We start from the raw sequence: 26,691 nt of genomic DNA, 5'->3' as shown, positions 1-26,691 counted from the left end.
CTAAAAACATTCATTGTTATTCTAGCAATAATATCAATAATAATAACAATGGATACAGATCATAGTCTCAGTATGTCAACACTTTCTGAAGCACATCCTGAGACTATGGACTTCCTTTCTAATGCTTGGTGCAACTTTGCTGTTCAAGCCTTACAACCCGAGTTATCATCGGACGTTGGATCATCGATTCTTGTCCGAGATAGCACCATGAAGTCATTCGATTTGGTAAGTTTCTACACTATATATGCATCTATTCAAGTTGATACACATGATGTATATGGTTAGACCGCTTAGCCATGTTCATCTTCGGCCTCAAGAGCCATATGATGCTTATAAACTTACATATGATGTTTTTTTTTTCTTCTTTTGGGATTGTAGAAGATGGAAAAGTGTAGTCCAAGAATGGAGGATGCAGATTATACGAACTCAGTACCTCAATGGAAATCAAATGATCTCAAGGTAATAATTGTTTTTTTTTATAATGACACTAGAATACAAGTACGCTCCATAATTATTACTCTGTACTTGATATTACTCCCATTCCTAAATTATTGTACCTTATGTATACGGATATATAAGGAAATTGTTATTTATTACGATGATATTTCAACCTCATATTGTATAAAATACAGTACATAATTGGTTTTATAAATTGGCAATTAATGACATAATGATCTTTGAAGTGATACATAATATCGAATATAAAAAAAGTAGGTGTGTGATCCTATAATAATAGTCCGTATGCTTTATCCTTAATTATGAGTATATTTGCAGATATTCTTACATTTTTTTTGAAAACCGCAGATATTCTTACATGAAATTCTTCTTAGGAGTGTATATGCTTACATTTTATACCGTTCTTAAAAAAAAAAAAAAAAAAAAAAAAAAAAAAAGCCTAAAAGTCTTAGCTAATATTTTCAAGGTTTTTTAGATGTGTAGCTAGTTAGGCAGGTTGGACTCCTAAAGATAACATCATTTACAAATTAATGCTACGTGCGAATGACATTTTTTTTTTTTTTTTGTTTTACTCACTTACTATTCATTCCTTTAGTTTAACTATATAAACTTTAACGTCTATTGCTATATATGTACAAATCAAAAATCAACATGTGTGATCTTACTAAAATTGTTTCATTGTATAGTATTCTAAGATCAAATGTTCATTATTTGCCTTAGTACATGAGTAGAACAAAAATAAAAACGAAGTACATGTTTACTAATTTTATGAAAACCCAAGGTTTTCCAAAAAGGCTCTAATATGAGATATATGTGGGGGCATAATCTAAACTATCATGTCTCGAATCTCATCTCTTCTAAACTTGTAGTTTTCAAACAAATATATTGTTATTTATAATTTTTGTTGATTTATACAAACGTAACCAAAAAAGGTCAAATCACTAAATTAATTGGTAGAAAAGGGAGGCTTAACTAACAAATTGATAGCTAAATTAATTGGTATAAAAAGGGAGGCTTAACAAACATATTGCAAAAATAAAGTTGTAGCTTCTTACAAAGTACTCTTATTACTTAATAGATTTTATTTATGTATAACATGCAAATCAGGGGTAATTAGGTCTAATAAGACAAGTTCAGATGAAAAAACTTACCCTTAAACTGGTGTGTAAACTACTAAACAATAAGCTATCCATTTGCTCCATGTTCCTGTTCTTTCTCCCTCTCTATGACATAACCTACAAATATTATTGGAGTGAAGGGGCCAAGAGAGAAAAAAGATGAGGTTTAAGTGTTGTGTTAAAATTATTTCATGCACAAAGTTTATGTTAAATTTGATCCCTCACATTTAAATTTAAATTGACTAAAAATTAGGCTAATATAAAATATCCTTTTTATATAAATGATGGTAATTTTACAACAGCAACATAAATGTGATTTGATCTAAAAACCTTAGATAAATTCTTCGTATACTATATACTAACAAGTAATTAATTGCTTCTTTGAGTTTATCTTAGGCATTAATTCGGGTCGGGCTCTGGATCTAAATTGGGTGAAGCCTCACGGGTCAGGCCACTCATGAGGCCATGCCCATGATTAACTATGTTAACAACTCATTGATACTGATCTGTTATGTTGTACCATTACTAATCTTTAAGATTTTCACATTAAAGCAACCAAATTAGGAAAGAGTAAGTAAAAATTAAGTAATTCTAAAAAGCTAGCTGCCACCATATGTAGTGATTACTGTCTGTGCTTTAGCTTCAAAAGTTATTTAAAAAGACTAGTCTTAACTGTATTAAAGTACAATTAGTACCTAATTAAGTTAATTATATTCTTTATATATCCAACCACTTTTGATTATTTAACTTAAATATATATGTTCTAACTACTCTTTGATGTTTCTTTACATTTCAGTCTTGGATATGGATGCAACAAGCAATGCACCCGGAGTTGAACTACAATGGCTATAGGAAGAAATGGGTAATTCTTCTTTTTTAAAACACATGCTTATGAGGATAACCAACATATATTATCATTAACTTGTACAGTTTTCACATATACTATTTTGAGGTTAAAAAAAAAGGGAAAAAAAAAAAGGTTTTCACAGACATTAAAAAAAATGTTGCTATAAGGTCAGGCTTAAGTTCCAAAATATTTCATAAGTTCGATAAAAATACGTAAATAAACACAATTACAAAAACACGTTACAAATAAGTTCATTAGATTGGTAAGATAGATAAATTTAAATAAGCTATGTAAGTCCAATTCAGTTGAAAACATGAATTGAAACCATACAACAACAAATTTCACACGGCATAATCAGTAGTCAATAATGTCCATTTTTAAGAAATATTAAATTTATAGTTCACCATCATATTCTCTATCCTAATTTATTTTTCATTTTCTCTATTTACCTGTAAAAAAAAATCAACAGTTTGATTGGAAGATGCCCTTTGGGAATGTGTCAATTAAGAAATGGGTAAAGGAGATGAAAGAAAAAAGGAAAGAAGGTAAAAGACTTCAAAGGGCAGAAGTGCATGCAGCCTTATCCATAGCTGGGCTTGCAACTGCGCTTGCAGCTATAGCCGAGGAGTCCTCCAAAGGACAACTCGAGCACGAGTCGAGCCCAGCCAGGAAAGCGGCACTTGCCTCAGCCGCAACTGTAGTGGCTTCTCAATGTGCCCAAGTAGCTGAATCAATGGGAGCCAAGAGGGAACAACTCAGCACTATAATCAGCTCAGCAATGAGTGGAACTAGCACAAGTGATATCTTCACTCTCACTGCTGCCGCTACTACATGTACGTTAATCATATGTGCTCCCTTTTTTTTTATTTACTTAGCATTTTTATAATTCAAAGCGAATTTTATAAAATTTGTTGACCGACATTTAAATTAAATTATTAAGTAGTTAAATAAAACTGTTGTTATATTACAGCATTAAGAGGAGCAGCTACACTAAAAGCAAGATCAGGATGCAAGAATAGGTTAAATGGCGAGCCAGTTCTGCCAATTGATGTGGATAATTGTAAGCTTGATGAAGATCTTGATTATGTGAAATCCAGAGCTACTTTATCCAAGGGTGCTGAGCTAACTATCGAGACTGCTAATGGTACCAACATTTGCCTTTCCCTTTTTAAAAAAAAAAAAAAACTCCAATGCTAAAAATAGAGTTTTCGGTCGCAAGAAGTCTAATCTAAAAAACATGAAAAATATTTTGTGAGCTTCTTGATACACCACTGAAGTTTTAAATTGCATCTGTTTCTCGATAAACGCATCACTTAAAAACAAATTCAATATCTTTGTGCTAATTTTGATCATAAACATTTTTCATAAACTATATACATTGAAATTAATTTAATAACAATTAAAATAATGACATTTATCTTTACATATTACTAAAGAAAAGTGGACATAGATGCATCTATAGAATTATTAAGGTAAGAAAAATATAACGACAAATGCATGATGATCCAGTTGTTAGGAACTCCCACCATAACTTAGAAATTGAGTGTAAGCTAAGGTTCATTATTAATCTTAATAAACAAATTGTTTTTATTGTAGTTTCCAAAAGTACTAAGTATTTACTAAATATATCCAAATCAAACCTCTTTTTTTGTATACCACTCAATCCAGTCTAATCGAACTTATTATACAGTGTTAATTATAAATCACAAAGAATAATTACATCAATCCAACATAATAAGAACTAATATAGTTCTTTGTCAGAACAAAAAGCACGAAAGGGGCCAGATATTGTGCTATCCTACAATTCTAATTTCCGACATTAAATGGGCATTATTAACCATAATTAGACGCAATTTTGTCTTTACACATTTTGTCTCTTAATAAAAAAAAATCGGATAATGTCAACTCAAACAAAATCAAGCTAATATTATGAACGTCACTAACATCATAAAGTCGAATAGTATTTGAATAAGTCACATATTTGAAAATAAAATTATACCTTGTAAATAAATAATTTGTCGGCAAATCTAATTTTTTATGATGTGTGCCCATATATTAGAATGAAATTAGAATAACGACAAGAGAGGGACCTTTTGGCACATATAAGAGGTTCATATAGTACAATCAGGTACACTTTTTTGAAGCAAATGTTTCCCACTAAAAGTTCTTACAGCTCGTTTGATAAATGATAATAAATACTTTGTATAATACAGAAAAACATAATTTATATACATATTAATGGATCGAATAATCGAATACCTTACTTAAAAATCACCAACAGATCAACAGTCCAACATGAATGAATCTTCACAAGTTCTGAGTTTCTCAATTAACAAGACTATATTTCAGATATTTAAGTTCTGAATTTCTCAATTGAGTTTTCTAATCTTCTATTATATGGGTTGAATTAACAGGAAAGAGCATGGTGAGGATTGTCGCTATTAACCTAAGCAACGAGGCAAAGGTAAGAAACAGAACACTTCTCTTTGCTCTCAACTACTGCATTACAGGGAAAGAAAGCCTAAAAAAAAAAAACTTCTGAATCATGAAATAGCAGAAAACTGAATGCAGTTTTTGTTGTCACAGGTGATTCTGAGGATAATGAAACGCAACTTTTTGAATGTCATCACAAACAAGAAGGATTGTAAGTAACAACTTTTGATCACTAAATTGCACTAAGAAACTAGCTTTTTAATTCAGACAACTAAAAGAACAAACTGGTTAAAAAATTTCAGGTCTAGTTCTTGATCTGCATGCTGAGCTTTACAAGGATGAAGGAGGAGAAGAATTTGATACTTGTTATCAAATCGTGTTAACAACGACAAGGGGGCCTATAAAGATAGACATGGCTGATGATTACCAGCGTTACAAGATGTGGGCGACAACCATCAATCGAATGTTGACAATGCCTCCAACACTTGCAAAATATGAACTTCAGTTCTGCAAATATTAAAATTTCATACTACATTTCTTTTTTATGTATTTCAGGTCTGTAGTCTATAATATGATTCTGTATAATTTTTATGTACTCTAGTCTGTAGTCTGTAATATGTTTCTGTATAATTTTATGTACTCCAGTCTGTAGTCTGTAGTCTGTAGTATGTTTCTGTATAATCATTTGAAACTCTATATAAGAGGTTCTACCACAAAACCATGTCTTTTGTACTGCTACTTTCACTTCATTTCAACCAGTATCAATCATATAAAACTATATCGGTTATGCACCTACACTCTGTTACTATTGTACTATCTAGCACATTTACATAGTACTTTCGTCCTTCAGTAAAAATGAATCCATCCCACTTTTACCAAAAGTTGGAAGCTACACTTACAACCTTACATAATATACATTCTCTAAGCAAATTTAGCATAGTCTAAGCCAGAGAATAATGTATAAAAAGGCTCAAGGCGCAATGAGGCGATGAAGGTCCTGCGCGCCTTCAGTGCGCCTCTTTGAAGTGAGGCGCACAATATAAAACAATTACAGAAATTTGTCTATGTGCGCCTCAAGTGCGCCTTAGGAGCGCCTCTGTTAATGCGCCTCCTCAAGAGCAAAAACAATGCTCTACCCTAATCGCTAGCACCTAGCCACGCCTTTTAAGCATAATGATGTAGAAACAGTTACAGATTTGCAGTTTTTATGAGTTAGCAAGTTAACCACATTTACTTCAATTCATACTTATTCAGACTCTTATGATTTTATCAATCTGAATTGTGAACAAAAATTTGTCATATTATAAACAAAACTGCCAAACAATTCATGAACCTATTCATCATATTATAAACAAAACTGCCAAACAATTCATGAACCTGATTCATACTATAAACAAAACTGCCAAACAATTCATGAATCTAATTCTTATTGAAAAATTAGCTCAAAATAATACCAACTATCACCGGCATGTGCAATATAATAGGAACTCAACTATTGCTATTAACAGTACCACCTTTTGTTAGGGGTGGGGCATAATTAATTTGGATTGTATAGTAAAAGAAATTGTTACTCCCTCCGTCTCTTTTTAACATTCCTATTTGTAAAATTACACGGGAATTAAGAAAAACTTGGAATAAAACAAAGAACAATAAAACAAAATACAATGGGAATTACAAGACATAAATTGATGTCTTTGAGTAAAACAAAGATAGAATAATATCTGATGCTGCACATGTCATCAATCCTTTAAAAAGAAAAAGGACCAAGAACATTTTTTTGGTGGAAAAAAAGGACCAATCATATTCATCTAAATTGATGCACATGAATTTTAAAAATAAGAGTGAGAAATAGAGAAAGCATTAATTACAAAACAGAAAAATAGGAATAATTTGGAATATTTGGTAAAAATTTACTTACTAAAAAAATAAAGTAGGAATGTAATTTTAAAATACCCAAAAAGGAAAGCAGGATTGTAAAAAAGGGACGGAGGGAGTAACATAATTTGTGTTTTGAAAAGAAAAACAAAAAATTATTAACAAAAAATAGGATAATGATAAATATAGACGGAATATTCCTCGAAATACTTTTTCGGCGACTGATATATTATTTTGCACATATAGTGCAAAAGGTGGTACCGCTAAGAGTAAATAGTGGAGTTTGTATTATTTTGCACACTCCATTGATAGTTGATATTATCTTGACCCAATTTTCCATTCTTATTTCTACGACCTAGTTCTTAGTTCTCTAAACAATTCTTACAATTGAATATAAAAAAAAATATATATATTCTTTCACTCAGAAAATCCAAAATATAAAATAAATCATCCCCTAATAGCCTTGAGGCTCTGATTGTTTTAATGGATAACAACTTTTGGGGAAAATGATTCTCCACGAAAAAAAAACTTTTAATGGATAATAAAATTGTGAAAATACCTTCTTTTTTTTTTTTTTTGTTTCCTTACAAGGAAAATTATACAGGAAGGGGAAAGTAGGAGTGGGGGGAGAAAATGGACGGGAGGAGAGGTAAGGGATGTAAAGAGTAGGGAGAAAAATGTGACATACCTTTTTTTTTAAAGAAAAACATTTTTTTACTCTTAGGAGAACTACTTTCCACCCAAGAGAAAATTGTTTTTCATCACTTCACTTAATCAAACAATAGAAAATGAGTAAATCATTTTTTAGGAAAATGTTTTCCGTCAAAACAAATGGAGCCTTAGTTCCTACCCCAACAATCAATTTCATGCTATATGCACAAACACGGTGCAGACACTCCACTTATTTGCGTGTATCTGTCAAACAATATATGATAAAGATACATCATATAAACTTCACCATAAGAATCTCCTGAAAAAAGTTGGCCAATAGGTCCAATACAAAGGCTTCAAAATCTAAAACTTCATTTTCAACATTCATCACAACCAGCCAATTTAGAGAGTTGTTTGTATGTATATAGCCTATGAACTGTTTATTCGACAATTTATAATAGCACGAGCTAGGTGAAAAGCTCACTTCTTGATATTAGTTCATACATATGAGACAAATAACTAAGAGTCTAAGATTACGAAGCTGCAGAAGATAATAACCATTGATTATCACATTTGTTCGTATGTATATGACCTTTTTACAACTTTTTATTTGATAGTTTATACGGAATATTAAGCTAGAAGCACAAGCTACGGAAAAAACACGCTTCTTGATATTTTAGCTCATACATATGATACAATGACTAAGGTTAGAAGCTGCAGAAGAAAATAACGAAGATCTTCAATACTGAACTCAAGCCAAACACGCATATAGTAATCAGTGGTTTGAATAGATTTCACATTGTACACAAAGTCACAGATAATTATACATATATCTTTAATCAAATAATAATTTGGTTGTATATAATTGGAATTTATTGTTGGCAGAGTGTGGTCTCATTTGTGATTACGGTTATGTATGGTGTACATTCTATAGAATAGATCTAGTCCACAAGTTCGCCAAAAATATACGAATATGTGAACAAGATCTCTTAAGTTGGAACATCCAACTGACCTAAACAATTCAAGGTACTATACAATTTAGAAAGATTATTTGGCAAGTGAGAAGACAAATGAAAATACAAGCAACAATAATTACTACAGTAAAAAAGTTCTTATAACCCTCTACCTTTGACATTTTCAAGTTATGCCCCCACTTTTTGAAAGTTACTCATTGTGACCTAATAGTACAATTAGTAAATCAACAATAATCTTGCCGTTATCCTACCGTTAACGGTTTCCGTCACGTTAATCCAATAACCGTTAGTAGGGGCCACTCCACATATTTATATTTTTTTTTTTCTCAATTTGCATGCTGAAAATGTTTTGTTAAAGGTTTTTGAGGTCATTTTGACCCTTAAAATCCAAATTGAGCTAGAATTTGCCAAAAAAAAAAAACGTCTTGATTTGCATATCAAGAAATGTCTTGATTAGCCTGTCATTATTTTTAAAGCGCGGAAATTGCTAGAGTAAAGTTTTTGGGTCCTTTTATCCCTTTTGAATCCAAATTGAGCTTGAAATCAGCAAAATAATGTAATAATCTTGTTTTACGTGTCAATTGAGTTACTTCTTGACACGCAAAATGTGACATTTACATTATTTTATTGCCAATTCAAAGCTTAATATGAAATTATAAATTGTACTAAACCCCTAACACCTTACACGAGTTCCCAAAAGGTCTTAACATCTACTATTTATACACAAATTAAAGAAATTAAAAAGAGAGATGATGTGATGAGAGTTGTACTACCTCCGTTTCATATTTTTTGCAACGATTTAACATAAAGTAAAGAGGAAAAATGTCGAATCGTTGCAAATAATATGTAACGGAGGTAGTATAAGAAAAAGTAAGATACTATGTGTACAAATTTAGGGGGAGGAAGAGAAAGGTCAATAAAGCAAGAGAAAGTGTGATAAGATGTAAATATTGTGGGGTGTGAGGTAAATAGTAATAAGGGCTTGGCAAAAACGAACGAAAACGGAATGTTTTACGAATTTTTACAAAAGTAGAGGTAGTAATATACATAGAGACACGGGATGTTCATATTTGTTTTAAAACTACAATAATTTTATAATAACATATCGTTTTTAAGACTAGCTTTACTCTATCTTGGCAATAAGTAATACAGTAATAAAAAAATGAGCTACTATCTAAGAAATCAGTAGGCCGTTATTTTTTAACAAAACTGTGAGTTAGCAAAAGCAAAACTCGTATTTGAGGTGTTAAATTCAAGTCAATTTTAAGATTTGTGTGATATTAATCAGTTCATAAATGTTCATACAAAACAATGTCCATTATAGAATCATTTTCACTTCAATGCTATCACACTTTCACATACAAGCTGAATATACATCAGCAATAAACTTGAGTAGGCTATCTACCTATCTCAAATCGTACCTTTTACGAAAATGATCAGAGTTATACGGACAACATCCACACAAATGTTCAGGTCATATGGTTTAGGCAACCATTTCAGTCCTCATACGTTCTTTCCTGTATATGATACAAAGTCAATGACGCCAATGCCTTTTTATATTTAGGTATTTCTAATCCCTATGCTATATGGCTTCTACCAGCACTCAAGCCACTACTTCCATCAGGCATCAGCCTTTGGCAATTAGGTTGGTTGTCGGCTGGTTGTTTGTATTGGCTTTTTTGTTAGCTGTTTGACTTTTTATTAGTCTAAAAACATATTTGATAAAATTGGTTGTTGGATGTTATAAGTAACTTAGGTAGCCAAAAGCTACTCCAAGTAGCTTTTTCATTTTGAAAAACCAGTTTTTCGCCGAAAAAGCCATTTACCAAACACAAATTTTGGATGTTTGACCAAATGAAAAAGCCAATGAAAAGCCATTTACCAAACAAGCCCATCAACTAGCTGCCTAATGCAAATGCAAATACACAGTTGTCACACTCCTCTAAATGGTATCGAAATTGACTGCCAAATAGGCAAATAGCTGATGATAATGTTACACTAAATACCCAAATTAAATTAAGAAAATGCCCCCAATCAATATATCTATCCAGCCAACAACATTTCATTGTCATCATACTCATCACAAAACCAACTAGACCTTTAATAGCAAGTGGAAACCACGGATCTTAAAAGAACATGATCTGACCTTGAAACTCCTTGGTATGAAAACTCAGGGTAGGCTTTGGGTTTCTTTTATTCAAATAATTGAAGTTGTGCTCCTCAAACCCACTTAGACAAAACATATATACCTTATATTTCAAAAACCAGCTTCCTAAGATGTCATCGTCAAAATAATGTTCTTAGCCTCTTAGGAGAAAATCTTTCAGCATCAATGACACAGCATATAATTTGTCTCGGGATTAAATTAAGCACCAAGTCTCCCATTTCAGTCCGATCACCTGTTTACTTCAATCCATCAATCTCATCTTTTCCTTCTGAACATTCCCTCATCTCTAAACCAGGAGAAGTTGTTCACTGTTCTTTTGGTTTCACTAGAAAAACTCCAAACCTCTTGATCTCATTAAGAGATAAGTTTATGCAACCATCAGCAATGAAGTGTTATTTAGCTTATTTTCTTTATTATTCAGTTACAAATGCAAGGTGCTCGGAAGGTCACTACAAGACTCTAAGAAACTGCTAAGCTTAATGGAAGCTTTAACAGTTTAACCCTTCTATAGTAGGCTTCCACCTTTCTCAATCCAAAAATCAAGCTCCTTAACTTGCAATAAATTTTATTGTTTAAACTTTGAGCACACAAATTACTGAATTCAAATTAAGAAGTATAGTCAAATCAAAAATCTAGACTACACACTCATAAAATGGCATACCACAATATCAATATTACAGTTTTATGATATGTGATGAATGACTTATCAAGCTTTAAACAAGAGATTACTTTCCTCTTTCAAACTAGCAACAATGAGTAAAAGATGAATTAAATATCCAACTATCGCAAGATTTACTCACCAAGCCCTGATTAATGTCATAAACTTACAATTAAATTAAAGAGCAAATTATAATAAAGCTTCTAAGAAAAAATGAACTACCAAGATGGATTAAAGCCCTCAATGAAGAGATAGAATACAACTGAGAGAAATCATAACTTAAACCCTTGAAACAGAGCAGACACCGATGGGGAACCAAGATTGATGGTGACAACTTGCCAGTTACCAGGGCAGTTGATAAAGCCACACTGGTGGCATCATCTCCAAGAAGAGGTCAATATTTAAGGCGAGGAGGATAGGAGTCATAGGACAGAAAAGAGGGGGGGGGGGGGGGGGGGCAGGATTAGAGCTATACATAATAAAATGAAAAAATTGGGAATTTAGTACAGTGAAATCCGAATTGAAGCTGGTGGTTAAATACATTTATATTTAGGTAATTTTATCTCAAAGCAAGTTGACAGTTTGAACTCGTTTTTGAAATTCAGCCCAAATAATTTCATTATCTCCAATAAAAGATGAAGTCTTTTCTAATAGCTGGATTTAGTATCCAAGAGTCATAAATTCCAGATATTATACACCTAGGTTAAACATAAACGGTATTTCGGCTCTTCAGTGGACTTTGGAGAGAAGAAAGGCCCTCACTTCCGGTTTCTCTTAGATAAAATCTCTACCATGATCATGAACTTGAACCATCTTTCTCCCAAAAAAGAAAGCTTTCCTTGTCAATTCTATCCTTACTGCCCTAGCTTCTCTCGTGGAATTTTTTATATCTCACAAATAATACCCCACAAATTCCAAAGTTGCATATAATACGATCCGGAGGTTGTTTGTGTGTGTGTGTGTGTGTGTGTGTGTGTATGTGTGTGTGTGTGTGTGTGTGTGTGTGTGTGTGTGTGTGTGTGTGTGTGTGTGTGTGTGTAATGAAAAATAAAAATCATTGACATTTTGACAATAATTGTCGGGTTCCGGCGATCTAAGTTGATGTGGATCTTAGTAGACCTAACGAAAATAACAATGATAATACTCAATTTTTAGTTAGTCGCAGAAAAAAAGATGCACTAAAGTTGCAGTTTTGTGAGTGGTTTAACTCCCTAAACCTATGATAGCAAAAGTTTGTTAAAAGATATAATTGGGAAATTCTCTCCGGTAATCATAAACTTTAATTTTTTTCTCAATGTTAAAGTCTGAAATTTTTTATTATCAGTGGTAGTTAGGGGTGTTCAAAAAAACCCGACCTGAAATACCCGACCCGATGACCCGTTGTCCCGACTAAAAAAACCGGGTAATAAAATGAAATTATATGAAATTACCGGGTCGGGTACCCGACCCGAAAAAAGACCAGTTAGTGGGACGGGACATGGGTTGACTGTTTGTGTTTGACGGGTACCCGAAAACCCGCATAGCTATTTTTTTAGAATTTATTATTGGATTTTTATTGTTTTACATCACTTATAGAATAGAAATGGGCCAGCCCACTATATTTGTCTCTTAGCTTAGGGTTTCAAACCAATTTCAGCTGCCTCCATTTCTCTTTCTTTCTCCTTAATTGAATTTCTCATTCCCTCACCCTAGATCTGCAATCAAAGTATCAAACCATTCCTCCACCGTTACCGCTGCTACTTGCCTACCTCGATGATAATTCGTTGATGCTTCTCCCACCGTCGCCGTTGGACACTACTGGTTCGCCCACCTCCTTCACTAGCTCATTGGTTGCTGACTCGTTATTGTTTACTGCTCTGCGACTTCACCCACACATATCCTCCTTTGTTGCTTCTAAGGCTACCTACTACTCCACCTCTAAATCTCTAATCCACCACTTCTATGTTGCAACAGTACCAAATGGGCAAATACCAATGTTCTTTGTTTTTGTTTATATATTTAAATCTTGTATATTGATTATTGTTTGTCACCATGTGATACTTTATATTTTATTTTGGTTAAAATTATCTTTTTTTTTTTCTTTTGAAACAAGTGGTTAACATTATCTTATTTGTACTCAACTTACTAAAGTTTTAAAGTGAATATGATTTAATTACGGTTAACATTAACTTGGTTGTCCTCAACTTATTTTGGTTTCTGGGTAATAGATTCAAATTGTTTCACTTTTCATCTTTTGGCACCAACTTCATTATTAGCATAAAAATCCGGGTACTCTATGACCCGACCCGAGAAAATCGGGTACCCGTTTTCTCGGGTCGGGACATGGGCCTCATTTTGAATTACCCGAAGATCCGGGTACCCGGGTTTTCGGGTACCCGAAACTCCGGGTACCCGTATTTGAACACCCCTAGCGGTAGTCACGAATTAATATTACGAAGCAAATGGTAACATTAATAATAATAAAACAAAGTAAAATGATTAACTAGGGTTAATTTTGGTTAAATGACAATGAATTTACATTAGTACCCTTCAAATTATTTAAAAAAAAAACTCCAAACCCCACCCCAGCCACCCAGCCAACCAGCAGCCCCCCTCCCCTTGTCGGCCCCGACTGATGGTGTCTCAATCTCCTCCCCCGCCGGAGATAAACACATCCGACCACCATAGCCAGCACACCCACGCGAAATCCCCTTCCCCTGTTTTCCCTCTTTCTTTCCCCCTTATCTCTCACTCTCCATCGCGCTGCCCCAACTACCACCAACACCACCCACTTACTTGAACTGCCGCCGTTGAGACCACCCACCACACGCCAATTTTCTCTCTCCTAGGTCTCCCAATTTCAACCTCCTTTTGAAGGTCTCCAATGGCGGTTTCCACCTATTTTGCTTTGAACACTCTTCTTCACACTTTCTCTCCTTCTCCCGTCATTACCGCCACGTCGTCCTCCTAATCACCGTCATTGATTTTTGCTTCTGAACGTACGTCGTTCTACATCTATTTTCAAATTTGGGGGTTTGATTCTAGGTCAAGTTTTGGAATCGATTGATGTTGGAAGGAAGAAAGAGAAAGGAAGAAAATCAAAGGGAAGGGAAAGGGATTTGTATCTACCATTGATGCTGGAAGGGAGAAGGATTTTCGAAGATAAGGGATTTGTACAAGTCTTTCGCCATTGGTGTTGGAAGGAGGAAAGAGAAAGGCAGAAAAATAGGGGGAAAGGAGAGGGGGGTCATTTTAGGGGTAATTGTGTCTTTTCGCAGTCTAATAGCTAACTATAGTTAAGAAATTAACAAATTGTTTAATTTAAGTTATCATTTGCTTAATAATATAAAGTTGTGATTACCATCGATAATCAAAAGTTTTAGACTTTACCACTGAAAAAAAATTAAAGTTGTGGTTCACCACAGAGAATTTCCCAAATTATTTCAATATTTCAATCAAGCTGTAAAATACTATGTTTAACCCTACTATAATCTAGAATATTCTACTAGAAAATAAAATTATAAAAACACCTAGATAAAATAAATCCTAAATGAACAAAAATAACCCCATAATATATACCCCATACAAAATTGGCTTGTAATACAATCCAAACCCAAACATTAAAAAGTCTAATAAGATAAGGAAATTTTAGAAAATAACGCCACAAATTTCTCAAAAAATGAATTATAACACCATATATTTTCAAACTTTTATTATAACACCACATAAAAACCTATAAATTGGATTTCACCACCACTTAACGGATTCTTGAATGGAATCCGTCTGTGGGGCCTACAAAAGACACGTGTCATAAATGTATTTGTTGAGAAAAATTACAATAAAATAAAAAATAAAAAATAAAAAAACCAAAAACCTTAACCAAGCTAGCTGCCTCGTGTCCCTGGCAACCCCTTCCCCCACAAAAACCGGCGAAACCAGCCCAACTACCCCTACCCCTCTTCCCCCTTCCCGAAAACCACCCATTTCCCCCTTAATCAAGGCTGGAATTGATAATTTGTTGGTTGCTGACCACCGCAAATCTCTACCAATTCGAACAGCCCCTTCGAACCACCGCAAATATCAACCACAATCCACCAGTGGATATTTGTGGCGGTTCAAAGGGGTGCAAATTGGTTGTATGCAATGGTGGAGGTGGTTGCGAGAATTGCTCGGTGCGCATTCGTGGTTGGTGTTGTTGATGTTTGTGGGTCCATGAGGGGGTATAATTCGGGAAAGGGGAAAGGAGTAAAGGCTGGTTTTGCCGTTTTTGGTGGGGGCACGGGCGCCTATGGGTGGGGTAAGGTTGTCGGCGGCTAGAGCAGGTGGTGCCGATAGTGGAGCTGGCTGATTTAGGGTTTTTTAGTTTTAGTTTTTTGTTTATTTTTCTTTTTATTAATTAATAGGCTATTGACATGTATCTGTTGTAGGCCCCACTAACGAATTCCATCCAAGAATCCGCTAAGTGGTAGTAAAATCTAAATTCAAGATTTTTATGTGGTGTTATAATAAAAGTTTGAAAATATGTGGTTTTATAATCCATTTTTTAAGAAATTTGTGGTATTATTTTCTTAAGTTTTCTTAAGATAATTATTTATGAATATACCCTTCGCTCCCCATGGGGACCCCATCCTTCCCTTCTTTGAAAAAATTTCAACCCCAAATTTTGCCAATTCTTGAGATCAAAAGCCCTGGGAATTAACTTCTACTTATTCTAGGCGATATAATATACTCACATCAGCATGTCTTATAGAGCCTTATAAAAATAAAAAGTCCCAATAAATTTGGCAAAGTAAAATAAAAAACACAACCGTAAGGTCTACACTTCCCTTTTACTATTTCTTGATTTAAAAAATTGTATTTTTCAAAGTAAATTATAATTTTTTACACTGACCTCATCATATAAAAGCCAGGGATAATAAGCAAGCCACACTACAAATTGATCAATTCAAATATTAAATCACGCTAACATTAGATCTTTACTTGAATGTAATGTAAAGTAATAAGTCAAGCGAAGTGAGCCTAATCAGCCATCTGCAATAAATATGCTTTCATGAATTCTGCAATTAATAATAATGATCCAAGAATCACTATACAGCAATCAAAGATTAACGAAGACTGCGTATACTTTAGCAATCAAATAAAATATAAACTATACAGTTAAACCACATAAATACTGCCGGTCCTTTCAGATATACACAAGAGAAATGGATTGCGAAAAAGACATTGGCATAAGAAGGTAACCTGGCTTTGATGTTTATAAGTTGTAAGAGTTTGGTAAACCAAACCAAAGAATGATTCTTCTTGGCCTGTTTGCGAATCTAGCCTGCCATGCTGGTTCATCACTTTCATAGGTGAAACCACTCTTCGTATACAGCTTTTTTGCCGATTCATTGTCAACCGCAACATGAACATATAAGTCAGTTAAGCCTGAGAATATATCAAAACATTATGTTAATTGAGATGAAAACACATGCTGCACTTCTTCAAAATTGTAAGTACAGTTTCAATTTTAAATCACTTGGCTACCACTCTGCTAGCTTTCCAGCCCTACACCTTCCTATAGGACCTCTACCAGAGTACCAGTCTACCACGTCTTTTAAGTTTAAACTCCCAGAGTCCCACCTTCCTCGAAAACTAAAAAGAAAAGGAGGAGGAACAAAGGGACAAGGCTTCAGGTATCAAGAAATGAGGATCACAGGGGAAAGGATGGCAAGCTGATGTATGTCTAAGTGACTGAGCCGCTAAGGAGAGAAAACTCAGAGAAGAGAGTAGGATTTGGGGCTGTAAATTTAAATTTGTGAAGGGTTACATAGGAAAAAAATGCCCAGCCATCCCAATTCCCAAGATGCCCCCATTTTCACATGTGTTGTACCCATTGTATGTATTTTGGGCATAAACCACCAGTACCTGTCCCGGGAAGAAGCATACCCGTGCTTCATAAGCCTAACTTAGTCAAAAGCTATACATCAATAAGCTACATATCAATTAATTAGAGAAGCTTACACCTATATATCAATAAACTTAGTCACATACTATGCATCAGTAAACTATTAATCAATACCCGTGCTTCATACACCTATTGGATGGCATACCCATGCTTCATAGGCCTAACTTAGTCACATAACATAAGTTTCTTCTGATTTATCTAGTTTCAAGAAAAGAATGCTGGAAACTGAAATTATGGTTACTGTAGCAGTGTAGCCAGCAGAAGAGAGGATTAATCAATCAATCAATCAATCAAAGCCTTAATCCCAAAAGTGGGGTCGGCTAACATGAACCAAATTTGATTATTCCGTGTAGTCATCAACATAAATCTTTCTCCTCCATCCCTTACGATCCAAAACTTCATCCTCACGTAAATCCATGCACTTCATATCCTTCCTCACTCCTTCCAACCAAGTCATTTTTGGTCTCCCTCTTCCTCGTTTAATCCCTCCATGATCCCACTCTTCCACTCTTCGCACCGGTGCACCCTCGGGTCTCCGTCTTACATGTCCAAACCAACGCAGACGGTTTTCCCTCAATTTATCTACAATGCCTGCCACACCTACTTTCTTGCGAATAACCTCATTTCTGATTCTATCTCTTAAAGTGTTTCCACACATCCACCTTAACATGCGCATTTCCGTAACCTCCATCTTTTTAATATGCTCTTTCTTAGAAGCCCAACATTCTATACCATAGAGCAACACTGGTCTTATGGCAGTCCTGTAAAATTTTCCCTTCAACTGTAAGGGAATGTTGCGGTCACATAACACTCCCGTGGCCGCTCTCCATTTAAGCCACCCTGACTTAATCCTGTGGGCCACGTCTTGATCAATGTCACCATTCTTCTGGATGATCGACCCAAGATACTTAAAACATTCACTCATGGTCAAATCCTTTCCATCCAAACTCACCACTTCATTGCTTGTCCCCCTCTGAGTGTCAAAACGACATACCAAATATTCAGTCTTACTCCGACTTAGCTTAAACCCTCTAGATTCCAACCTTTGCCTCCATTGCTCCAACTTGACATTAACCCCATCCTTAGTCACATCCACCAAAACGATATCATCCGCGAACAACATACACCATGGAACCTCATCTTGAATTGGTCTAGTTAATTCATCTAGAACCGTTGCAAAAAGAAAAGGGCTTAATGCAGACCCTTGATGCAATCCGATTGTAATAGGGAAATCTTTTGTCAACCCTCCGCATGTCCTCACATTTGTTGACACATCCCGATACATATCCTTAACTAGGTCTACATACCTTCGTGGGATACCTTTCTTCAACATTGCCCACCAAAGTATCTCTCTTGGCACCTTGTCATATGCCTTCTCTAAATCAATAAAGACCATATGAAGATCTTTCTTCTTTACCCTATAAAACTCCATCATTTGTCTTATCAAATGGATTGCCTCCATAGTAGATCTCCCAGGCATAAAACCAAATTGGTTATCTGAAATGCTTGTGCATGCCCTCAACCTTTGTTCAATCACCCTTTCCCACAACTTCATAGTATGGCTCATAAGCTTAATTCCTCGATAGTTAGAACAATCTTGAGCGTCTCCTTTGTTTTTATAAACCGGGACCAAGGTGCTCTTCCTCCAATCTTGTGGGATCCTTGTAGCCGTCCATATCTTGTTGAAAAGGTTTGTTAACCAATCAATACCAATCTTACCCAAACACCTCCACACCTCTATCGGTACCCCATCAGGGCCAACCGCCTTCTTAGGTTTCATCTTCCTCAGTGCAATCTCCACCTCTACTCTCCTAATCCTTCGCACATACTCCATGTTGATTTCTTCATCACTCATAGAGGTATCTCCTATCACAACTCCATTACTTCCATTAAATAATTCATCGAAGTACCCCTTCCACCTGTCCTTGATGTCCTCCTCTTGCACTAGGACCATTTGGTTCTTATCTTTGACACACTTCACCATGCCAATATCCTTCCTTGCCTCTTGTCTTCTTTTTGCCATCTTATAAATGATCCTTTCTCCCTCCTTGGAATCAAGCTTTTCATAAACCTCCTGATATGCCTTTTCTTTTGCTTGGCGAACAGCTGCCTTTGCCTTACTCTTAGCCTCCACTACATATTAATATTAATTTTATTTTTATTAGGCGCTATTACAAATTTACAAGTAAACCACTACATAGAATCCAAAACCATCATGTTCAAATCTCTACCAGCATTTTAAGGAGGAAAAAGGTAGTCTGAAATAATATATGAACCAGAAAGTATCTGTCAGATACTTGCATAACAGGAGAAAGGAAGCCTTTTATGTCCTCTGAGTTCTAAGCAGCAGCACAATGTCCACCCTACCCAATGCCTCAATTCTATTACCCAGCAAACCCAAGGAAACTTGATCCTGTGAAGCCAATGCTCCACCCTTAAGCCATTTATGAAAAACAGAAAAAGTAATAAGGATACTATCCCAGTCACAGCATGGAAGAGATAGCCTCCAAGTCTCATACAATATGAGCAAAGAGCTATATGGTACAGTAAAAGCTTAAACAGAGTACTGCCTTGTAGTAAGTGCAAGAGACTCTAACATCCATATGAAACTACAAACTCCAACAAAACCCCAAATAACTCAAAAGTGAAATTCTTCAGCTGCACTGCTGCAGATAGGCCAGGCACAAAATAGAAATATATCAACAGGTGATAAAGGTTTTCTTTTCTCATCCCTCTCTCATTTTCCCTTGATTCTTTTTGGTAGTTTGATGAAGCCATGTAAGAAAACAAGGAAGCAAAGTGGTATCTCAGCAACTAATATCAATTAAATAAATATTAACATTCCTTTTTGTCAAACATCCATTAAGTCTAAAACTTGAACCATCAGTTACAGAGACGGTACCCCATTCTTCAGCAACACACTTTGCTTTTGAGACGAGTGCATAACCCAATCCATTCCTGTGTAATTCCTTGGCTACACAAACATTGCTCAAATAAGCCCTCAAAAAATCAGCACCAATACCCTGGCAAGTGCAAAGTTGGATTAGGTTTCACAAAGTTTGCTATCAAATAACTCAATAAAAAAAATACACATCAACTAACATTAGGATCCACTTGGCACTTTGGCAGCCACAATTGTATATGTGAGTCAATGTGACCATGCCACGGAGAAGAGACCAATTAGAAATTTTTAATTTCGAGATGTTCCAATTAAAACTGAGCGTTGACCATGTGAGACTGTGAGTCATGTCAAAATTTTCCACTGTTATTTAATGACAAAATATAGTTTCAAATTTTCCCAAATCCAAATGCATGAAAATAAGGAATTTCTCATATCAAAAACTGAATAGCATCCATAGATGTTGAGAAATCAGGATGCAAAATTTAAGCTCTATCCCTTTTCACCTAAAGCAAAAGTTTCAAGAGGAATAGTTCATATACAATTGGGTAAGCTCGGATAAGGGCTACAAAATCCATTCATAACTAAAATAAAAAAAGTGAAGGTGAGGTAAAATAAGTTCAGACTTCAGATTTGGGATGATCATGAAGAGCCTAGAATTAGTGTGCGTTTAACTGATTACTCAAGAGCTGCATAAAACCATTAACACTAAATGATTGTCTTTCATATTTTTGTGGTGTGAATGTTATACAACAAACTCACATTAGAATGTTGAGTAATTAATGATTCAAAATTCTTATAAACCTCCAAAGACAACTCAAGAATTGTTCAAAGAAATTAACTGTTTGTGCAACCTGCATAATTTTTCAAATGAAACATTTAGACTTTTTGCACTATTAACCTAATCCACTTTGACTAATTTTAGTGATTTATACATAAGAGAAAGTATATTCTTGTAAATACTTATTGCAATTGTCTCAATGAATAGTCTATTAATATTCAATTGTTATGATTTTTACTTATAGATAATTAAAAATATTATTGGGAAAACATTTCACTTAAAAAAAAAACGAGTATTTATGCAAAGATTTAAAATCCTATTTGATCTACACACATAAGGGAAATAATCAAGATTTTTTCATAACATTATATAGATTTATATATTCCTAGATATTATATGAAATGTGCTAATTTCTACTGGTAAATTGATACATTTAATAGCAGTAACTAGGGCACAAGATAAGCAAGTTACAATACAAAGTTTGATCATCAAATGAGATGAAGGCCTAATTACAATACAAGTACTAGTTATTCATTTTGGGTGAGTTTTATTTCTAAGTATGCATCTATAAAGTAAGCTTTTTCATTAACTATTTGATAGAAAGAGTTACATAGTTCAACACCTAGCATAGTAGCAATTTGAAAGTCAAAATTACCTAATTCAAACTTTTAGATCTAAATGTGTTCCAGATTCCTTATACTATTCAATTTTGTAGTTTTGGAACCAAATAACACACATTTCAATTTGCTTTTTTATGCAAAATATTCTTTATTCCTTCAGCAAATCAGAACAAATTTAGTTCTTTCATTGCCATAGAATTTCATGTATCCAAAATGTAAAAAGAATTAACATAAAAATCAAAAATTGCTTTTCCCTCTAGCAAACCAAGATTTAATCCCCAAATAACAAGGTTATTTCTTTCATGTACTGTATAGAGTCAAACAATTCCCAAAAATCAGCCTCCACAATGAAAGAAAATTCACAGAAAACCAACCCCATAGAATAGAAAACCACAAATTCAGCACACTTGAGGATAGCTTACCTGTAACCAACAAATGAATGTAAAAAACAACTAACCATTAAACATAAGAAAATCAATTTCATTTTAGTAAAAAATGTTGGAAACGGCAAGCCATATACAAGCATTGTTTATTCAGATAAGCAGGAGATATATCATCAATTCATCACAACACAAAAGAGAATTACAAATTCAAGATACCTGTGGCTTCATCCCTGTCATCTCATCAGGTAGCCTCAGACATTGATTAAGATCAAGCGTCCCAACCACAATTCGAGATCCTCCATCATCAGAGTACTATTATCATTGACCACAAAATCAGATGAAAATATACCTTTTTACATGTTTTCCAAGAGAGAAAAGTAAGACAGGGAAAACCATAAGCTAAACACTGCATGTCATGTGTGATCATAAGTGATAACCAGTTAAAATTAATGGACCAAATATGATGTCTCATTTAACTATCTGCACAGAAATTTTGATGATGAAGTTTTTTTTCCCATCCTTAAGAGTTAGTAAAAGTTTTTATTACTAGCTGTCCTAATTATAGTTAATATTGCATTGGAATCAGGCATATTATATATGTAGGTTAAAATTAGAAAGACAAAGCGGTACATACAAGTTCCCTTATTTCTTTGAATTTTCAATATCTTACTAATTATGGGACAAGGATGTAGCAAATAATGATTGTATTGGGCAATCTCTATATTACTGTAAGGGTATGGCTACTAGCCTCAATCCACCAAATGAGTAATGATAATGTACAGGAATAAGCACATCCATGTTTGGTGAAGATGGAAAACATATAGGCATATAGCACATCACCCTGAGTAGTTCAAACCATATCTTTCGTACAACATGTTAATTGAATTAAATTCCCCAAGATCTAGCAGAAATTTACAAACAACAATGTTAGACACGCAATCCGGATCGTTGGATTGTGCGACCCACCATCCAAATTTAGGCAAACGATCCGTATTGGATGAAGAATCGCAAAGCAAGCAGGATTGTTATAGGATCGAAGATTGGGTAGGATCGTCCAATACGATAGGATCCTGTTTTTTTACTTGGATTATTATTGGATTGTAAGGATCATGTAGGATCGGTCAAAATAGTATAAAATCAGTCGGGATCATTTGATCCTACATTTTTACATATTAAATGAGCCCAAAGCAATCTATCTTTTCTTTAAGCCTAGAAAATTACTACCCAACCAGTTCAACTATAACTTTTAGCATTTTTATTGCTTTAAAAATGTTTATCTAGTTATGTAGAAACCTTTTTATTACTCCTTTTATCAATTTTGTAGGATCATACGACTCTACGAACTAGTTTATTGATTCGATGTCACTCCCCTCACCAATCCAACATGGGATCCCGATCCAAACAAACAGATTTCATCCTATTCACAATTAGAAGGAAACAATATTGACCCTCCCTACTCAATCATAAACTAAAATAAGAGAAGTGTCCAAGGCCATCAATAAGCATCAGTCAACCCCTGCAAGAAGACTAAAGACTTCAATTAACATATGAGGATAGGTTTCTTATGTTTACAAAATCCAAAGAAGTCAAGAGTCATATGACACTGTAGCAAAGCAAGCAATTCAAGCTCAAAAACAACCCTACGATCCTAAAGCAGTTTAAGTTGATAAGCTCCAAACTCAACAACTCAATTCATAAAATCTAAGTCCTTACCACAATGTCCACAATGGACACATGGAGATGATTCAACTAGACTAGGTAACTGTCAGAGTTACAACAAGAACACCAGCAAATAAATTTCAAGGCATGTGTAATGATCAGTGCTCAACATGCATTTAGGAGGTAAAATAACCTAATTTGTCACTATTGAGATGATAGCTTAGCACTGGACTCTGAGGTACACTAGACATACTAGCTTTAGGTTCAATAGAAGTATCTGATAAAAAATTCCAAGACAGCAATGGAGACTATTAAGCCAATTTGATATTCAGGGTAACCAAGCTAAGGCACACCTAGTATGTACCTTGGAGAAGTAATGAGCAACTCATTGTTGCTTTGGATTAAGAGGGAGAGTTCAAGGGATTTTCGTCTTTGAAATTAGCTGTAAAAGAGCTAGGTCTAAGGGTAGTTGCCAGGTTCAGCTTATTACTTGATATAGATATAAATGTAATATCTGTGATGGAAGATTAGATCCAATAGGATATGAGAGGTGGTAGTTGTGGACTTCTCAAAATTTAAACAGTAGATTCTTGAGTGCTCTCCTATAATCATTTTCTCAAATTGCAATTATTCGCTTGCTAATAAACTGAAATGGAAGCTAACAAGAATGAGTCTCAGGAGCCAACCATTTTATTACAATGTTTTAACTTGTCCAAAGTGCCAACAAAATTGATACAAGTTACAAAAGGTTTGTAAGCCAATCACACCCCTTTTCTTGCACTTGATATTTCTATTTCAGCTAATTATTATATTAAATATGCCTCCAAATAAGATGCTGGAACTTTTAAGTCACATATGTTAAGACTGAGAGATGCTGCAAAATTTCCTCCTATGGCCTTTCTCATACTTTATTTCATTCCTAAAAAATGGAAATATACATGCACTAGGAAGTAGGAATCAAATATGTGTGTGGAGGGTCTAATTTCTTGACTATGACCATAATTCATACTATGCCAAGAAAAATTGCTACTGTACAAAAGAAAGGAAAGGCAAGTTCCGAAATATTTTTTGTGCAGAGCCATAGTTCATTAATGTCGGTCATAAAAAGAAAAAAAATGTAGAAGTCAAGAAGTCAATTACATATTTACATCAATTGAAAAACTGAAGTGGGCTTTAACAGTTATTTAAAGTGTATCAACTGATTTACAGCCAGCCTTTGAAAAATTCATTACATTCCATAATGGACACTAGAAGTTCCATTGGGCCAGAAAAGTAAAATTTTTTATGGAGTAATATCACTAATTGAAACAGAAATCCAATTAGAAAGAAGGCTAACATACCTTACACGAAGTGCAAAGATCTCCGGACAAGGCCGATAGATGCGACAAAGGAAGAGTGGCATTTATGCAAGAAACCTTTCTGAAACCCTCCCTTTTGCCTGCAACACGTTCTTTTAATGCTTCGAACTCTCGCTCAGCCAGGTACCTCTTATGATCCTAAAGAACTTGACAAATAAAACATGATATGAGCAATACATAGTATCATTGACAACGAAAAATGGGGGATCATAATGAATAACATACATAGATAGTTTTTATATGAAGCTTGCTCAAAACCCTAGCCTTCACATCATACTTAAAATAAGGCCGGCACCAATTAACTCCTTATCAACCAACTAACCAGTATGAAACAGATCCTAGGCCTCATTTTAGTCTAATTATAGTTCCTATCAAGTAGCAATTTTACAACTTCAAGCTAATTTTACAGCTTCAACAAACAATTTTTATAGCAGAATCACACAATTCAAACAAAATCTAAAACACAAAATTAACTCAACACCAAAGCTTCAATTTCAATCGAAACAAAGCACATCAAATTCTAATAAAATTCAAAGCCAGAGTCTAACGCACCAATCAATTGACCAAAATTTGTTACCTAACATTAAATTCCTATTCCAAATTCATTAAATTAGCGACGAAAGCTCGATGGCAAATCACGCTCACCTCAACGCCAAAAGAATCCTCTAAAAATTTGTTAAAAGTTCGAATGTGGTGACAAGCAGCATAACATTTGAAAGTGACTAGCATAATTCAAAGCAATTCCTATTCCTATGAATCCTATCAAACAGAAACTTTGCAACTTCAACTAACAATTTATAAAATAGAATCACACAATTCAAACAAAAATTCAAACACACAATTACAAATTCAACCAAAACACTTCAATTTCAATCAAAACAAAGCATTCCAAATTCTAATGAAATTCAATTTGCAAGACGAAAATACAGAACAATTGATCAATTTATATTACTCAACACTAAATTCCAGTTCCAAATGCAGTAAATTAACAACAAAAATTCAAAAAACAATGATAATTATTACGAATTACGCTCACCTCGAGGCCAAAAGAATCCTCCTTATATTCGTTAAAAGTTCGAATGCGGAGACGAGCGGCAGCCCAAAGCGCGTCCTCGGAGACGGCTTCTTCGACGAGGAGTGCAGATTGATCGACGATTAACGGCTGTTGAGGAGCGTCGCAAACTTCTGACGACGAAACCGAAAGCTTGGTGAAGCGTCGGGAAGAAGAGAGAGAAAAAGTGAGGTTGGATGAAGGCAGTGGTGGTGATGAGGTGAAGGAATAGAGGAGAGGGGAGAGAAAGTTGACGGAAGAGGAAGAGAGTGGAAGTGTCGCCATTTTCATCCCTCTTTCTACACGACCGAGCTTTTTGTCCTATGGATTTAGATTGGGTTGGTGCACATGTTTATAACCTCGTTTATAACTTTATAAGTGGAAAAGGTGATACTAAATGCGGCCCCATTAAGGACTTGTTCTCTTCGATTCAGTTTCTAATTTTCTTCTTTTATCAGTTTAATTTACGTAGTAGTAAATTACAACAGACCCTAAATGCAGTTGGGGAACTTACCTTATGTCCTTGAGGACTTGAGGTTACGAAGTTTGAGCCTCCTCTAATTATATTTGTTGTTTGAGAGGGTAAGCCCTCTATTCACAAGTGTTGATATGCGGAGCTAAATTGCCTTAAATATAAAATGTATCAGTTCAGTAGGGTCCCTTCATTATCAAGAGATTTTAGTTAATTTCTCTATATTTTAATGAACTTAATGTGTTATTGAAGTCAATGGCATTGCGCCATACCATATGTCTTCCACCATCTTCCATACTCGCTCAGTGTTTTTTTTTTAATGTTACACATTTCAATTACAGATGTATTTTTATAAGTGTTACA

The 26,691-nt window shown here is 34.6% G+C and overlaps 2 protein-coding genes across 4 annotated transcripts; one reads left to right on the top strand and one right to left on the bottom strand.

Moving 5' to 3' along the window:
* On the top strand, nucleotides 1-5,615 carry LOC145635757 (VAN3-binding protein-like). Its single transcript, XM_081687108.1, has 8 exons — nucleotides 1-225; nucleotides 379-459; nucleotides 2,371-2,436; nucleotides 2,891-3,254; nucleotides 3,392-3,565; nucleotides 4,836-4,885; nucleotides 5,008-5,065; nucleotides 5,157-5,615. The coding sequence occupies exons 1-8, from the start codon at nucleotides 49-51 to the stop codon at nucleotides 5,372-5,374; spliced, it is 1,188 nt and encodes a 395-aa protein (XP_081543234.1). The 5' UTR covers nucleotides 1-48; the 3' UTR covers nucleotides 5,375-5,615.
* LOC145635758 (GCN5-related N-acetyltransferase 7, chloroplastic-like) lies at nucleotides 1,538-26,195 on the bottom strand. Of its 3 annotated transcripts, none has more exons than XM_081687111.1 (6): nucleotides 25,842-26,195; nucleotides 24,788-24,943; nucleotides 22,005-22,100; nucleotides 20,008-20,128; nucleotides 16,400-16,585; nucleotides 1,538-1,691 (listed from the first exon to the last, which is right to left on the bottom strand). In XM_081687111.1, exons 1-5 carry the CDS (start codon nucleotides 26,145-26,147, stop codon nucleotides 16,413-16,415), a joined length of 852 nt encoding a protein of 283 aa, XP_081543237.1. In that variant the 5' UTR covers nucleotides 26,148-26,195; the 3' UTR covers nucleotides 1,538-1,691; nucleotides 16,400-16,412. The 3 variants fall into 3 exon arrangements, with proteins under 3 accessions (XP_081543237.1, XP_081543236.1, XP_081543235.1); XM_081687110.1 differs by lacking the exon at nucleotides 1,538-1,691 and adding an exon at nucleotides 16,014-16,215; XM_081687109.1 differs by lacking the exon at nucleotides 1,538-1,691 and having other exon boundaries at nucleotides 16,191-16,585.
* Nucleotides 26,196-26,691: the final 496 nt, after the last annotated feature.

The sequence above is a fragment of the Chenopodium album genome, chromosome 6 (assembly GCF_948465745.1).
Source record: "Chenopodium album chromosome 6, dcCheAlbu1.1, whole genome shotgun sequence".
NCBI lineage: Eukaryota > Viridiplantae > Streptophyta > Magnoliopsida > Caryophyllales > Amaranthaceae > Chenopodium > Chenopodium album.
Note: the sequence above shows the minus strand (reverse complement) of the source record. Positions and strands in the feature narration are given on the sequence as shown.

What these genes read in the sequence shown, in the direction of transcription:
- LOC145635757 (XM_081687108.1), top strand. Translation starts at nt 49, where the DNA reads ATGGATACAGATCATAGTCTCAGTATGTCAACACTTTCTGAAGCACAT. An exon ending in CCATGAAGTCATTCGATTTG is followed by an intron (nt 226 to 378) that starts GTAAGTTTCTAC and finishes TTGGGATTGTAG; the next exon opens with AAGATGGAAAAGTGTAGTCC. An exon ending in CATCACAAACAAGAAGGATT is followed by an intron (nt 5,066 to 5,156) that starts GTAAGTAACAAC and finishes AAAAAATTTCAG; the next exon opens with GTCTAGTTCTTGATCTGCAT.
- LOC145635758 (XM_081687111.1), bottom strand. Translation starts at nt 26,147, where the DNA reads ATGAAAATGGCGACACTTCCACTCTCTTCCTCTTCCGTCAACTTTCTC. An exon ending in AGGATTCTTTTGGCCTCGAG is followed by an intron (nt 24,944 to 25,841) that starts GTGAGCGTAATT and finishes CAAGTTCTTTAG; the next exon opens with GATCATAAGAGGTACCTGGC. An exon ending in ATCTTTGCACTTCGTGTAAG is followed by an intron (nt 22,101 to 24,787) that starts GTATGTTAGCCT and finishes CAATGATAATAG; the next exon opens with TACTCTGATGATGGAGGATC.